This window comes from Ixodes scapularis, unplaced genomic scaffold, assembly GCF_016920785.2.
Source record: "Ixodes scapularis isolate PalLabHiFi unplaced genomic scaffold, ASM1692078v2 PGA_scaffold9__187_contigs__length_104089568, whole genome shotgun sequence".
Taxonomy (NCBI): Eukaryota; Metazoa; Arthropoda; class Arachnida; order Ixodida; family Ixodidae; genus Ixodes; species Ixodes scapularis.
This window is the reverse complement of record NW_024609884.1, coordinates 49561388-49576310: the sequence shown is the minus strand read 5'-3', so window position 1 is coordinate 49576310 and position 14923 is coordinate 49561388. Positions and strand designations below refer to the sequence as shown.

Genomic DNA, 14923 nt, shown 5'->3' with positions numbered 1-14923 from the left:
CTCGTGCATCGACGCACCTTGCGCTACTTTTGAAACATGGAGGGGCTTTAGATGGAATCGGAGACGACACCGCCGCTGCCGCCGTGAACATCCGCGAGCACATGCCCGTGGACTGACGCGGACCTCCCCTCCGTCAGGGCTGGATTCGGCGCTGTAGGCGTTCTGTCTAATGCAAATGAGCGAAGTGGAATGTATTCCCCCTGGTAAAGAATTTGGTTTACATTCCTCCCCCATGGCAGGCAGCATAACAATTGCCATGACGACGGCGCCCGTATTTTTGCTTGATTTTTTTCATTGTTTTTGGAGAAACCCAACGCCCGTAAGGGGAGATTTGGCGCTGCTCTCAACAGTTGGAGTGCCAATGGGAAGTATTGTGAGATTCCAGGGGTTGGTTCTATTTATTGTGGCATCAGCCTGTTTTGCCTGCCCGTTTCGTTGAGGCAGGCAGAGGAGGTAGGTGGTGCGGAGATGATGGGTGGGGAGAAAAGATGCCGCCACCGCCATGTACCAGTTAGAACCAAAGGTGAGCCTCTCTCCGTCGCTGCCATGCCCAGATGATTGGCGTGGAAAAGCCCTCAGCGTTATGAAGAAAATGGTGCTGTGTGGAAAAAGCTCGTCAGAAAACGGAGCAAGGGGACGGGTCAATGCAAATGGCGACTTGGCGCAGGATGAGCACGAACCCGATGCTTTTCAGCACTTACCGAGCCCAGGAATGCCGACGAGGCCCAAAAGTCGGTCGAGTCTACTCAAAACGTTGCGCTGTCATTGGCGAAAGTGCAAAGCAAAAACTGCCAACAGCAGGTGGGCCGAATGTCCAAGAGACGTACCGGAGGCAAGCGGTCCCGCAGTGGTCCCGTCTGCGACTGGCGTCTGCTGTGCCGTTGCGTTACCGCCGGACGACTCGAGTCTCGAGATCAAAGAGCAGCGACCTCCCGGCTCGACCGTCGGGCCGCGCAGCGATGCCAACGACAACTACGTTCGTGGTCAAGCGAGCGCCGCACTCGATGGGACGTCAGTGGACGGTCAACGGCCCACGTCGAGCCTGGTGCCAGCGAGCGGCGTTCCCCTTCGAGCAGTTCCGGACCTACGTATGAACAGCCTGACCCAAGAACTATTCAAGCTCTCCAAGCACGGTTGGTACTGGGGCCCGATCACCAGGTGCGAAGCCGAGGAAAAGCTCGCCGACCAGCCGGACGGTGCCTTCCTGGTGCGCGACAGCTCGGACGACAGGTACCTACTCAGCCTGACGTTCAAGTCATACGGGAAGACGCTGCACACGCGCATCGAGCACTGCAACGGACTGTTCAGCTTCTACGCGCAGTCCGATCCGGAGGGCCGCGCTTCCATCGTGGATCTAATCCAGGAGTCCATGAACTACTCCCAGTCCGGCGTGTTCTGCTACTCGCGGGGCCGCAGCCCCGGGGTGCCTTCGTTCCCCGTGCGTCTCATCAGGCCCGTCTCGCGACTCACGCACGTTCGCTCGCTGCAGTACCTCTGCCGCTTTGTGATCCGCCAGTACACGCGCTTTGACCACATTCAGAGCCTACCGCTGCCGTCCCGTATCAAGGGCTACCTTGAGGAGGGCCACTACTAAGGACCGCCGTGGACTGCCTGCCCCTCGATTTTCCCGGGGGACGGACTCTGCCCTCGTGCGATGCAGTCCGTGGCCACTGTCAGGACATGACTGAGCATCCGGGTCGGCAATGCTCAATCGTAGCCAGTGCTGCCAAGAGGCTCTTTTGCACAAGTTCCAAGGCACAAGGTCGTGCTTCCGGAAGACATGTCATAGGAACCGTAGGCAAACATGCAAGTCAGAAGAAATTGTCAGTGAGATCAGTGGCGTCACTAGGGTCAACGGCACCCGAAGCGGTAGCCCCCCCCCCCCCCCCCCCCCCCCCCCCTCTCCCCTCCCCTCCCCTCCCCCTTGTGACGCGACTGAGTGAGATAGTGTTGTTTAAGTTGTGTAGTCTTTAAGACTGCCATAGTAGTGTTTGTACATTGCAATCACTATTGTTTGTTGTTGTTTCTGTCTTTGAAACCGTGTGCAGGTTTCTGAGTGCCATATGTTGTATTAGCTGACATGCCGAGTAAATAGATTTTGGAGCAGATTAATTTGCCTAAGGGTTAAAGCCAATTTGGTTCTTTTAATCAGTCAACATTATTCTAAAGGCAATTTCTATTAAATTGCTGGGACAATTTGTCTGTGTACCACTCTTGCAGGACTGTTAATTTACTGAACATGGAAGCAACACACAGGAACAGTTATGCTTTAGCTCAAAGTTTGAATTTTCATTTTGTGATAGGTGATACGTAGGTAGATATGCCAATTTGTTTTTCCTTTCTGATAACGATACTAGCTTAAGTTTCTCAATGATAATCATGTTTTAGGTCATCTGCTGACATGGCAATCTTTATGGAAAGGTTAGTTGACTACTGCATTAAAATCATTTATGCTTCAGTAGTGTTACATTTTCTATTGTGTAGCTTTAAAGACCAGTAAATTATAAGTAGTCAGTAATAGCTTTTTTTTTTTAATTTTTTTTATTTGTACTTTATTGAGATGCTTGCCGAGTTTAGGGGCCAGCAGATGCAATAGAAGCAATTCCAGGTGTTCCTACTCGAGAGACTATGCACGTCTGGCATGCTCTTTCTCGGAGCTTGTCAGATGTTGGAAAATGGTGTCGGCATCTTTCAACAAATCATAGGGTATGCAATCTCACCTTTCCCCTTGTGATATGCATAGGAGTTTACACGTCACTGTCATGTGCAGTCTCCCGCAATGTGATAGACCCCTTCGCCGGGGCAGTTTATGCGGCAGTGCTAAGCGCACTCTGGCCACAGGCACTCTATATTTGGAGAGAGCATGGAACAAAGGTTCATTTATTTCCTTACCTCAAGCAATATGGGCCTGGCCAAAGCGAGCACAACATAGTCGTCTGAAACTGCAATGTCAAATGGGGCTTTTATGTCGTTGGAGACTGACGTTTTGTTTTTTGCCATTGATTTCATTGGGGGGTGGTTTAGTTATTGTTCAGAAGCAGAGAGATGCGACAGCAATATGGCACAGCTTTTTGTCAGTATGGAATGATGGACTCGTATGTGGATCCCATTGGGCATCGAAATGCCCGTTTTCGTGTGCAAGGATTTACCGAGATACCTATATCTACCGGATTCTGTACATAGCATTATACATACAAAGCTTGTTAATTATTCACTATGTGCCTCGACTTTCAATAAAAACATATTCTTAGAAAGAGTTTATTTTAAGGCTATTTAATGAATTTGTGCAATGTTAGGGTTTGTAAACTGTTAGCACAAATACAGCATTGGTGCTTTTTAGCATTCTAAAGTGCACCAAACATAACTGCTTCAGTTAATGTCCCAAGTGAGCACCTTCCACCATACAAGTGGTTTGATGACAGTTCATTGATCCAAAGATGCACGGAAAAAAACAGCACTCACTTGTTCGTGTGAAGTGTTGTGTATATAACCGTCCAAGGATATATTTGGTTTGCAGATGAATTGACATGCTCCAAACTATGCATATCATGGCAACCAGTCTCCATTGCTTGGTCCCATGTTGGTCAGAAGTGCGTGCACGGTCGTAGGCTCGATTGGTCAGATTCTATACTCCGTTACACGATAACTTGGCGAACTGTGGAGGCTAGGGCCCCGCGACCCAAAATGAGCAGAGTGAGGCACGGACCCCGATGTCTTGGGAGCATTTGTGCCTTCACACCAAATGCGAGGCGCGAGGCCCGGGGGAACCAGCTTTCGTCTTTTAGCCAATAGTCGTCTGCTTCGAAATTAACCAACTTTGGATGAATGTGCACCGCACCAACATATCTGTCCACTAGAATAGCTGGCACTTCGGAAACAGTTCATAAGGCAACCATACACTCAATCGCGAATCTGCGATGGGTGCTAATGTCAGGGCACAGTGCAATGTTTTGAGTGGAAATGGCCAATTACAAAGCTGCTATCGCCAACAGCCACGGCGCTACAAGGCAGAAAAAATCAGGCAGATACAGATGTGGCGTCACTTTTTTGGTTTAAACATAATTGAAACTCATAAATTTGTGATTATTTATTCCTTATTCTTTCTATCTCCTCGTTATACATGGAATCACGACAGTTCAATTGCAGTTAAAGGATAAAGAAGCCTAGAACTACTTTTTGTAGCGGAGGGCTTTGTTGCTGTGGCGGTAACGAGGTCCCGGTAGTCTCGACCATGGAGTGTTATGTGCCTTGCTCAGGCACCCTTATTGGGTCGCGGGTGCCGCAGCTTCCACAGTTCGCCAAGTTATCGGAAAACTGAGTTTTATCAGCAGCGTTAAGAGACAATCTTCAAATACATGCAATGGCATGTTTTGTGTTTATGAACATTATTGAAGTGCATAATATACTGGTCAATAATTTTCTAAAGCTGGTTAACGCTTTCATAATTGGTGTAATTTGCGGAACACTTTTAAAAAATCGCTCTGCAAAGCCTCAGCAACTCATTGAACCTTACAGGTTTCCTGTCACAAACCTGATCATAAAACATATCCCCAAAAATATTTTCTTAGTAGTTTTATTAAAAGGAACCTGCGTGGCTGCACCATATGCGCCAATGCCAACATGTTTGAATTGCAACGCAAGTCTTAAGTTCCATGTGTAGGGGCACATCCAAGTTTATTCCTGGTCTTCAATCACCAGGTGTTCATTCGTAGTACATTTTTAAGCTGCAAAATGAATGAATGAATGAATGACCGAATCAACTGGCAAGAACAAAAGAAAATAGTCTTACCGTTGCAAATCCCAGCTCAGCCACATCTGTGGCAGTATTCCTCGCTTGGCTTATCTGGAAATTAATATATGCAGCTGTCACTAGAAAAGATCTTAATATAGTGGATGACGACCTATGCATTCTTCAAAGAAGGGAAATTACAAGCCACTAACAGGGCTTGGAGCATACCTTTTGAGAGCAGCTGTTCAGGGCAGCAAAGTCCTTGGAACGTCTCTCTAAGAATTCTAATGTCTGGCTGAAATCGGCAGATTTATCTTCTACAAACACAAGCTCTGTGCTCTGGTACAGGGCAGCTAGGGTCAGCCTTTTATAGTACCAGTTCATCTGGACAGAACAAAAATTAAAATCATTTAATACATATTACATGTCTTATGCATTATTAATACATAAGACATGAAATGCACACAATCAAGGATAAGATCTTTCCAGTATATAGCACTGTACTGAAGTAACCAGGGGAATGGACGCCCTTGGAAGAATACGTACATCAATGGACCCATCACCCGCTTCATGCCAGATGATGTCAAGCAGATCCAGAAGATTCGAAAGGGCAACTGGCATGTTTTGAGGCAGAGCCAAGATTCCCAATGCCTGATGCCAATATGAAAGGGCAAAAAGGTACAATCTTGGTGTAACTTGAAAATGTGTGCACTAGCTATGCAAATTAGGACATTTGTGAAGATGAAGACACCTGTGCCCATGTCTCCTTATGAGGTGCCATCAGAAGTAGCCGTTTCCAAACTGCATCTTGGATGAATGCAATCTTGTCCTTTGAAGCTCCCCTGTGCAGAAAGCTCAGATTTATGTTTTATACCACGTGACAGGCCTGTTAGGTACAACTGTCTCCATAGTACTGACCTGGGACTGCTTTTCTGAATATCGCTTGAAAGTTGCATTTCGAGAGCATCATTGCATGTTAAGTAGAAAAATGTGATAAGGTCAAGGTTACCACCAGGAAAAAGTCCATGTGCGACAGTCGAAAGCCCCAAGGAGTTGGCTCCTAGAGAGAATGTATACAAATTAGAATACTAGCTAAATTTAATGTGAAGCTGAATTTACAACCAGATATGATAGTTATGCATAATCTAGCATCAAAATTTACATGCGACCTTTAATGCTATATTAAACCAGTCTCCAATGTGTGCCAGCAGCTATTGTATTATGCAGTGCCTTACCAGCAGCAATTGACTTCCATGTCCACCCATGTTGTGGAACAAAGTGAAGGGCAGCCTTCAGTATTTCATTTTTTATATCTGCTTTTGGGGAAGCTCCAGAAACCCAGTCGTTGATACTTGGTTGTGCTTCAGAGTGTACAGTCTTTTCAGCATTGGTAGAGTAGGCATGGTAACTCGCCGCTGGGAAAGGATGGGAAACATTAATGTGGCCCAGCTGAGAAACGGGCATCATTGCTAACGTGAGAAAAATTTAACTTTAGCACTATGGAAACAATTCTTAATGTTACAATCCCTGTCCTGTGCATTCATTGGCATAAAATTAATCTTTTACCAAAGTGCCCTGAAAAGCAAAATACAATAAGCAAGGGCACACATGCCAACTGTGAGTCAGCATGTGCTGGGATAAGCAACGGTACTCTTAGCATGTTTTGAAAACCAATCTTTATCCTGAAAAAGGTTAACTGGTCACAACTACAGATATAACATGTCATCAGAAACTGAAAGGCAGATATATGCTGAAACAGGTTTAACTAGTCACAATTACGAGAAGCAGACTTGGCTGAATAGGCCCCTATCTTTTCTTGAGCAAGCACAAGAACACTTTCCAAGAGGTCCAGTCTCACTAACGCCACCTTGAGGACCTCGGCCTCTTGGTCTGGAGGCAGGCTAGGGAACAGACTGTCCCCCTTGCTCAGTGATGTGCTGTTAGCAGGTCGCGATGACATCTTGACACGGTCTTTGTTGCGGTCTAACTCAAGCTTGTAGTGTGCTCTCGTTAAGTCCAGGAACTTCTTGACGTCTTCGGTGTATGCCTCAGCAATCGTACAGACGGACAAGCAAGTGGTGGGGTTATCTTGAGCGTGTTGCTGCATCACTGTTGCAAAGTAGCGCAACAGGTTAAGCACAGCTAAAATACAGTCACTGTTGTCGAGAAGGTCTGTGTGCTCTTGCTCAGGAAGCTTGCAGACCAGTTTGAGAAGCTGCACAAAGTTGTTCCCCACAAATGGATTGTTGGGAACCACAGCTACGAGGCTTTCGTGCAGATCTTTTCTGAAGAGATCGAGCAGAAAGCCACATAAGCCTGCATGTTTTTCTACCTGCAACAAACGGCAATAAAGAGCACATCTAGCCGCACTGTCAAAGCACTGGAAAAAATCAACCACCACCTTCTGAGCACCTTCTCGCACAGCCCTTAGTGGACAACCTATCATCACCTTGTTGAGACAAAGGAACAGTGCTGTGAAGTCACTGTTGTCCAAGTCCAAAGAACAGTACTGGCAAAACTCTAAGCGAGACACCAAACATGCAGAGAGTGCAACTCCCTTCGAAACAACAACTCCATAGTTCTCAGACAGCAGAAGCAGGATGCCTTTCAAGTTTTCTTCAAACAAGTATCGACTCGAATATACAAGTGGCACATGATCTGGCTCCAGGCACTCAACAAAGATCAAGTAGGCAAGCACCGCACGGCTGATGGGTGCAACGAATTCCTTCTCGTCCTTATCGTCTTCGTGTGCCAGCTCATGGTCTTTCAGTTCAGTCACTTTGTGGAGGCAAAGCACAACTAGGTCCTTGGATAACTTCGTTATCTGGTTCACCAGCTTTTCCGTGCAGAGCCGTACAGCACTCTTTGCCTTATTCGGGTGTGACGTGATGTCCAAAACAGACACTCGCCCCAGAAACTTGATAGAGTACTTCAAGAGCAGCTGTTGCTCAACCGTCGCTTGACCACAACCTGGAGTAGTGGCCTGGCCGCCTCTCGCTGCAGAGTTCACGCAGCTTGCAAGAAGCGTCGTCATCGCCTCGAGGCTTCGACTAATTTTCCGCACTGCGGGGTCAGCGTCCAAAAGAGCTACTTCTTCGTCTTCCAAGTTGTGATTTTCAGGATTCGGTAGGCGTGCCACGTACCCGTAGAAGGACTCTAAACCCCACTCTAGAAACTTGACCTTGTTCCCCGGCAGTTTTCGGAGCAGCTCTTGAAAGCATTCAAGCACAAGCTCGAAACCTCCGCTGGACTTGACCAACGCCAGATGCTCGAGCAGGGAAACCATCACCTCCTTAGGGTTGCCACGACGCACGACTTCTCTGAGCACGTCTTCGCAAAGTGCGACGCCCTCGTTGGAACCCGCATCGCTTTCCTTTTCCAAAGCAGTCACAGCAGGCAAAACGAGGTCCCAGCCGTGACTGAAAATGCTGGAGCCCGGGACATCGCCGCATAGGTAGGCTTTAGTGTCCGCATACATGCCAGAATTCAACAATTCTGTTGCCACTGAAACAAAGCCGCCAGAATTCTTCTCACACATGGTCCGTCGCAGCTGTTATCAAAGAGTTCCAAGTTCTTTTAGGCTGCGACGCGCTGCTCACTAAACACTGCTGTCCAAAGAAATCACCCCGGCATCGACGCAAATATAACATGCGCGCAAAGACTCAAAAACTAACCTCTCGTGCGCGTGCTCCGGAGCATGGAAACGTTTTTAGACAGCTTGAGCATGCTATTCATTCCGACTTGCTTAACGTCCGTTTAGCAGTTAAGGTCGTGCACTTGACACGAACCAAGGAGGTTGACGCCAGCCAACACGAACGGAGACCACAGCGTCAGCACAAGATCAGTGCAACAAGAGTAATGAGGGCAGCCATTTGAAGCTCCGCACCAATTAATTAAAAATTTCATAGGTATCAGCAAAAAAAATTAAACAAACAGTAAAAAAAATTATTATTTATTAACCACAAAACTGCATTAGTTTTGTTTTACAAACAGCATACCTTAAAATAAAAAAAAATAAAAATAACGACTCCGCAGTTAATGTCAGAGCAAAAACTGGGAATGGCAGCTCGGTAGCAGTGTTCGGTTTGCTCGATAGTGGAATTTTGCTCTGCAAAATACATTAATCGGTTCGTGGGTATGGTTTTGCCGTCGAGCCGAGGTTCTACGGTTTCACGGATGTGTCTGGGGGTAAAGGACGACCCTGAAGCGGAATAATGTCTGCTAAGAACGCGATCACCAAGGAGCTGAGCGGTAGGTGTTTATTCTTGTGAACGGATCAGTGCTTTGCTACCTGTCATGTTCGTTGCGCGGCCTGCGAAATCCGTGAATTTCCAGCGTGCTTTATTTGAGCGTGTAAGCGCATTTATACTGAAATGATTATCCTGCGTGCTTATGAACCGGATTTAGAAAGCAAATTAGTGTTATGCCTGTTTCCTTTTTTCTTTTTTTTTTTTTTCCCCTTTTTTTAAGCCGTGCGGCTTGTTTAACCGTGCTGTGTGGCACATCATGTTGCTCCCGTCATCTTGAATTTTAAAGTTGTGAAAACTTGTATGATCCCGTCGATTATTATATCACTGTAAAAACGAGGATAGAAAAAAAAAAAGTGATTTGCTTTTTTTTCCGTTTTCACATGTGCAGTTGCCCGATATTTTCCTCAACTTTTTTGTCTGTCGATTTTAATTATATATATATATATATATATATAGAAAGAGAGAGAGAGAAATAAAGATACGCCCCTTTGCAGCTGATCTTTCGCGTTTGCTTGTGTTTCCCTGTGGTGTCAGATTTTTTAAATTGCGTTTACGATGCCATCTACTGGTGTGAGTACTTGCTGGATTTCTGTCGGTTAACGTACTGACGGAGAGCGCTTGTTTACTTTTCGCCACCGCAGCGTGAGTGCTGTCTGTATAATAACGAGTTCAGTCACCTTTACCTGACGACGCTGCGAGGAGTTTCATTTGTCGTCGTACCAGTCGTACTTCGTGTCCTCCCCCCTTCTCTCCCCCCTCTAATTTTTTGTTTGTTTTTGTTTTTCCGGTGTCTCATGTGCTACGGCGTTTTTGTCCACCTTTTATATTCTTCGTTCTCGGTCTCTCCGGCCGACTTTACGTGGTAAAAGCTCGTCGATTTTTTTTTTTTTTTTTAGATTTTTTTTACACGTTTTGTTATGATTAATCGTTAAAGAATTGAGACTTGCAGGAACGCCAAGGCTTTGTTTCTGCTGCTTGGCTAATTTCCAAATAATAAATAAATTAATTAATTAATAAAAAAGCAGACAGCTGGATGTTGTTGCAGGAGATTGGCGCTGTTGTACGCAGCTCTGTGATCTCATGCGCGAGGAAGTGTCGCGGGTTCGTAGACGCAGTACACGGCGCAGCACCGAGGAATAAAATCGAGCACGGATACTTCTTATCAGCAAACTGGTTGGTCGTGGGAGTTACAGGTTCCGAGCCTATATCTCCTACGACGTACGTTTTTGCGCTGATAACATATTATCGACGTTGATTTTTTTTATTTTTTTTTTATTTTTAGTTTACATTTGGTGTTTTAGGTGGTGCTAATCACCTAAAATCACGTTACTCGTTGCGCATTTTTGGGCTGAAGACCGCTATTTGTACTACTTGATCGAAGCGGCTGCAATAAACCTTTTTAATTTGAGAATAACGAAAGAAGCAGTCCCCATCAAACCTGTTTTAATCGTTTTTTTTTTTTTTATTTACGTTGAGAAGTAAACTTCGAACCTTTGAAAGCCAGTTTCGTTGGGAAGTAGATTTTCTTTGGTTCTTGATTGGAAGTTTTTGTTCCTTGTGCAGCACATTGATAATGTGCAGGCAGTAGAAGTTTTGTAAAACCTCTCGAAATTTAAAAAAAGAAGCTGGACCCCCAGCAGAAGTCCCGTTCCGGAGAGCAAAGTTGTTTATCCAGCCTTGTTTCTAGGAGCCCCTGGGTCTGTTTTGGTAAGCTGGCCGTTCCTTGGCATCTGGGCAGCTAGTGCAAACCCAGTTGCATTGAAGAGGGGAAGGTGGGGTGGGGTAGAAACGAAAATAAACGGAAGGGCTGAAACAGACTTAGTGTTGACCCATTGTTTATGGCAGAGTCTTTGCAACTTATGCTCTACTCATTCAAGTCTTTGGAATATATAGATACTTTTAAATTTACAGATAGCATTCGTCATGTGTTGGACCGCAATGCTAAGGTCTCCTTCAAGTGTATGGTGCGCTTGGAGATCAAGCCAGAGAAAACTGAGAATCGAGTGCTGGTAAGCCCTTTCAGTAATCAATATCTGTGGGTGAAATTAAAAGTACAATTCGGGTTTTACCCCACATGTGACTTGGGAAAAGTTCTTCCTAAACAACGTTGTGACAAGGCGTGGAGTAGCGACTACACAAGGGGTTTTATGGGAAAGGCATTATCATTTTTATGGATGCTGTGAAATGCTTAGCTCCTCTATTGATACAGAGCTACCTTTCTTAATGAGGGTTCGCTCTAATGGTACTAGGTGTCTGCTTTGGTGGCTTCTCTTTTCCTGCTGTTCCACATGACTGAGAATGTCGGGAGACCGTGAAGTGACTGCAAGTTCCTGAAACTTTCCTCCTCTCTCGTTCCCATCCCCCTTTTCTGATACATATATGTGGCCCAGCCAACCACATCAGAAGGTGGCGTGCCAAACCATTGTTAAATTTTTAAATTTGAAAGGGGGGGGGAATTTTAATTAGGAAATGTTAAAATGTTTGCCATGAAACCTTGGTAAGAGCCTCTCACTTCTTTAGGTGTTACTAAGGGGTTGCATTCCAGTTGGGCTTCTCTATGCTCCTTTGAGGGGACCCCATTACTGCCTCATGACAAAGTGTTTTTTTTTTTATTATTAAAGGGTAACTTTGGTACATTTTTTAGACTTTAGGGTTACGACTGTTTTTAGTGAAGGAAGTGTCCCTGAATTATGAGGTGTCGTGTTTTTTTTTCCGGTGCCTTGTGTAGTTTTGTAGATATCTTATCTCAAAGTTTTGTTCCGGGAGTTTATGGTGAAACTGAAACTACCGGCTTGAGCATGATGGCAACCGTTGTGATCAGCGGCATGGCCATTGTGTGATGCAAAGTTTGTACATCGGTACTACAAAACATACGACTGGCCTAGCTGCAAGAGCAGTTCCGATCAGTCTGGTAAGATGCTATGGCTATTTTACTGCTTTGTTTCGTAGATATCAAACATCTGGAGCAAATATTAATACACATTCATAAAGTTACCGGCTGAAAAGCGAGATCGCCACAATGAACGCAGACTTAGCTTAGGCTCAGAACGAGCCCCCACTTACTTTCTGTGAAGAACTACAATCTTGGTGGTGTGCAATGCATGTTTCAGAAGCATTGTGGAAGCTAATCGTAAGCTCGCGCTGAGCAGAAATGGACTAAACCATGGCCGCCAGTGAATGCCAACTTCAGCACCACGACGCGCTTGAACCAGCAGGGAGTCAATAATCTTTGTGTGCTGCGATCGCTGAGGAGCACTTGCAAAGCATTATATAACGAGCAGAAATCATCCGCTGGGACAGCTGAAAACATGGCGAAAGATGAGGCAGTATGAACAAGTAACCTCCTTGAGTATGAACATGACAGTGGACACAAGGTTGCTTGACAGACAGCCAACCCGCTGAATGCCCACCGAGAAGCTGGTGGTAGCATTTTTAATATTGGTTTTAGAGTGGATCACAGTTTGTCATTAGTCTAATATTTTGGCAGTGCTCGTATTTAGTCTCCATAAATCGATATCAGTCACTTATTTTGGTTTGACTTTTGACCGGAGTTACCCTTTGATAAGCATACAACATCTTATCTTTCTTTTGTTTATGCCATCTTCAAACTTAGTTGTTTTCAAGTGGGAGACAAATAATTGAATGCTCACCCATCACTATCCCTTCTGGTACTGCTCATCTAAGTGCATAAACTATTGAGCCGTGGACATTCAGAGGCTCGCAGGTATCATCGAGCCTTTGATATTTGTGCCTCCAATGTTTGTGATTTGGACATGCTGAACAGATCTACAACCTCTAATCTATTGGACTTTCAGTGAATGTTCGTGCTTGGTGCAGGTTGTACAACTTTTTTCATATTCCTGAATTGTGGCAAATTGTGACTTGCGAAGTCTCGTTTTTTTAGAGCGCAGCTCTTAGGCGCCTGTTTCCGGCTTGTGTGGCGTCGCCGTTGCCGTCGGTGTAATTGCGCGGTGCATTATAGGACATATCCCATGATGCAATGCGCAGGGACGAGGAGAGGGGAGGAGGAGGAGAAGTGGGGAGGAGCTGAAGGATGAGGGGAGGGGTAGAAGGAGAAGGGAGAGGAAGAGGAAAAGGAGAAGTAGCAGGGAGGAGGAGGGGTATACCCTCTCCTCAGTACCCTTCCCTCCTCCTCAAGAGCTGCGCTCTAATTCGGCGTTACAGGGTGTTGTAATCGTCTCATTTTTTTTCCTATTGTTCAGTGATACTAGAATTTGCTGCTAAGTCTAATGACAGGTCATACTGCTTGTGACTTAAAGAAGCTTAAATTCTTTTCATTATTTGGTGTGCTCCTCAAACTCGCTGGAGCATTTTTACCTCCAATTGTTCTTTAGCCCTGCAGTCAAATTGAAACAGTGTTCTAAATTTTTTTCTTCCAGGCATTTTCATCTTGTAGGTTTTTTATCCTCACAGCCAAAGTTCCAACCAAGGTCAGCTTGTTCATATTTCTTTCCCTGATATTCTGTCTAACACGTAGTCTATAATAGTTGTATCACTATAGATTTTTACATGTTTAGGAATGGCATGTACAGTGCGCTGGTTCAAAATGTTCCTGTTATTTGCGAGTTCTTTTTATAGGAGGACACTGCTCAGAAGGGTCAGCTTTTGAACCCCTGATAATACATGATTTAAAATTGCAGTATAAACTGCTAATCATGATAAAGGATGCTATAAAAGTTTCAGCTCTGCATGAATTGTGCAGAAAATTACAGCCATTCTATCAGGGGCACACCAACATTATTTAGTCAGTCTATCATAAAAACTAATTTAATAACCACCTTTTTTTTTGTTTTAGCAAGATACAAAGCAAAGTGTCTGGAGACTATGGTTGTGAAACAGTTATTTGTAATAAGTAATTTATTTCTGTACAAACATTGGTCTGCAAAACCAACTTTTTTGCTTTTGGTTCTACAAAATATGAAAATGTTTTTACTAAATGCATCCATAAAGTAAAAAAAGCAATTCCATATGTGCATTCCTAATTACAAAATTCAGCTAGGAAAATGAGGCTTTCCTCTATTCCTAATAGGGAGTTTGAGTACATTGTTCCGATGGCTTAGATAACGATACCCGATACTCCGCCGACCCTTTGCATGTACAGTGTGCTCCACTGTTAAATATAAAGGCCCGTTCACATTCTTGCAACTGAGTACGACCGAGAGAGACGGGAGTTATGAAACCTCTTAAAATTTCTTAGGTCTAGAGAACACACTGGCATTCTGGTGCCAGTGTGTTCCCTGTGGTGACCCTGGAATTGCGTTTCACAAGAGCGAAGGTTTTACGGGATTTCCGAGGTCAAATGTGCATAATACCTATAAGAAAGGCTCATTTATAACATTGACAACAGTTTTTCGAGCCAAGAAAGACAGGATAATGCGCGAGAGAAATAGAAAATATGCCGGACCGCCAAGTTTACAGTGCTACCCAATAGATGGCGCCAGTGTGTCCTCTTGTTTTAACCCCTTGCCTACTAATAACGAGTGTCACTCGTGCCGCCATTTACGGACCATAAAACCCGACCACGAGTGTGACTCGTGTTTCGGTTTCAGAGCTTGTTTTGTGAGCTCTGCGGCAGATGGCAGCACTACCCCTGTTGCTCCTGTTTACCTTGGGTTCTTTTCTTGTTTGCTTTGCCTTTTGACAGAGAGAGGGCGCTCCATTGACAAAAAATAAGCGCGCTATTGTAAGCAAGCGCGCCAAAAACATGTCTTCGGCGCGGAGGTCTGCTTTGGCGGACGAAGATATACAAGGACTTCTTTTTGAAAGTGATGAATGCGCCAGTATTTCTGACGACGAATCCTGCTGCCTTTTCGATTACTCGGAATCCGATGAGAGTTCAACGGACAGTGAGAAAAGTGTTGAAAACGATGCGAATCCTGGAAGCATTTCATCGACTTCGGCGTCTGCACGTCAGTGGAACTGG

General features: G+C 45.1%; 4 protein-coding genes across 5 annotated transcripts in view; 2 read left to right on the top strand and 2 right to left on the bottom strand.

The window, feature by feature from the left end:
• The first annotated feature begins 347 nt into the window (after positions 1-347).
• LOC115311416 (suppressor of cytokine signaling 2) lies at positions 348-3264 on the top strand. Its single transcript, XM_029970076.4, has one exon. It carries the CDS (start codon positions 503-505, stop codon positions 1592-1594), a length of 1092 nt encoding a protein of 363 aa, XP_029825936.1. The 5' UTR covers positions 348-502; the 3' UTR covers positions 1595-3264.
• Positions 3265-4557: 1293 nt separating this feature from the next.
• On the bottom strand, positions 4558-8607 carry LOC115311418 (ubiquinone biosynthesis protein COQ9-A, mitochondrial). Its single transcript, XM_029970079.2, has 8 exons — positions 8404-8607; positions 5965-6144; positions 5648-5789; positions 5481-5571; positions 5276-5380; positions 4958-5113; positions 4790-4843; positions 4558-4724 (listed from the first exon to the last, which is right to left on the bottom strand). The coding sequence occupies exons 1-8, from the start codon at positions 8462-8464 to the stop codon at positions 4692-4694; spliced, it is 822 nt and encodes a 273-aa protein (XP_029825939.2). The 5' UTR covers positions 8465-8607; the 3' UTR covers positions 4558-4691.
• On the bottom strand, positions 6386-8405 carry LOC115311417 (glomulin). Its single transcript, XM_029970078.4, has one exon. It carries the CDS (start codon positions 8265-8267, stop codon positions 6495-6497), a length of 1773 nt encoding a protein of 590 aa, XP_029825938.2. The 5' UTR covers positions 8268-8405; the 3' UTR covers positions 6386-6494.
• A 147-nt stretch (positions 8608-8754) lies between the features above and the next one.
• Positions 8755-14923, top strand: part of LOC115311423 (F-actin-uncapping protein LRRC16A) — a 45734-nt gene continuing 39565 nt past the window's right edge. Inside the window, exons 1-3 of one of the 2 annotated variants that reach the window (XM_029970088.3) lie at positions 8755-8980; positions 10891-10988; positions 13380-13430. In XM_029970088.3, the coding sequence (XP_029825948.1) occupies positions 8944-8980; positions 10891-10988; positions 13380-13430 (186 nt within the window). In that variant the 5' untranslated portion in view covers positions 8755-8943. The remainder of the gene's footprint in view (positions 8981-10890; positions 10989-13379; positions 13431-14923) is intronic. The other variant, XM_029970089.4, reaches the window with a different exon arrangement.

What these genes read in the sequence shown, in the direction of transcription:
- LOC115311416 (XM_029970076.4), top strand. Translation starts at nt 503, where the DNA reads ATGTACCAGTTAGAACCAAAGGTGAGCCTCTCTCCGTCGCTGCCATGC.
- LOC115311417 (XM_029970078.4), bottom strand. Translation starts at nt 8,267, where the DNA reads ATGTGTGAGAAGAATTCTGGCGGCTTTGTTTCAGTGGCAACAGAATTG.
- LOC115311418 (XM_029970079.2), bottom strand. Translation starts at nt 8,464, where the DNA reads ATGAATAGCATGCTCAAGCTGTCTAAAAACGTTTCCATGCTCCGGAGC. An exon ending in ATGGAAGTCAATTGCTGCTG is followed by an intron (nt 5,790 to 5,964) that starts GTAAGGCACTGC and finishes CATTCTCTCTAG; the next exon opens with GAGCCAACTCCTTGGGGCTT. An exon ending in CTGAGCTGGGATTTGCAACG is followed by an intron (nt 4,725 to 4,789) that starts GTAAGACTATTT and finishes TTCATTTTGCAG; the next exon opens with CTTAAAAATGTACTACGAAT.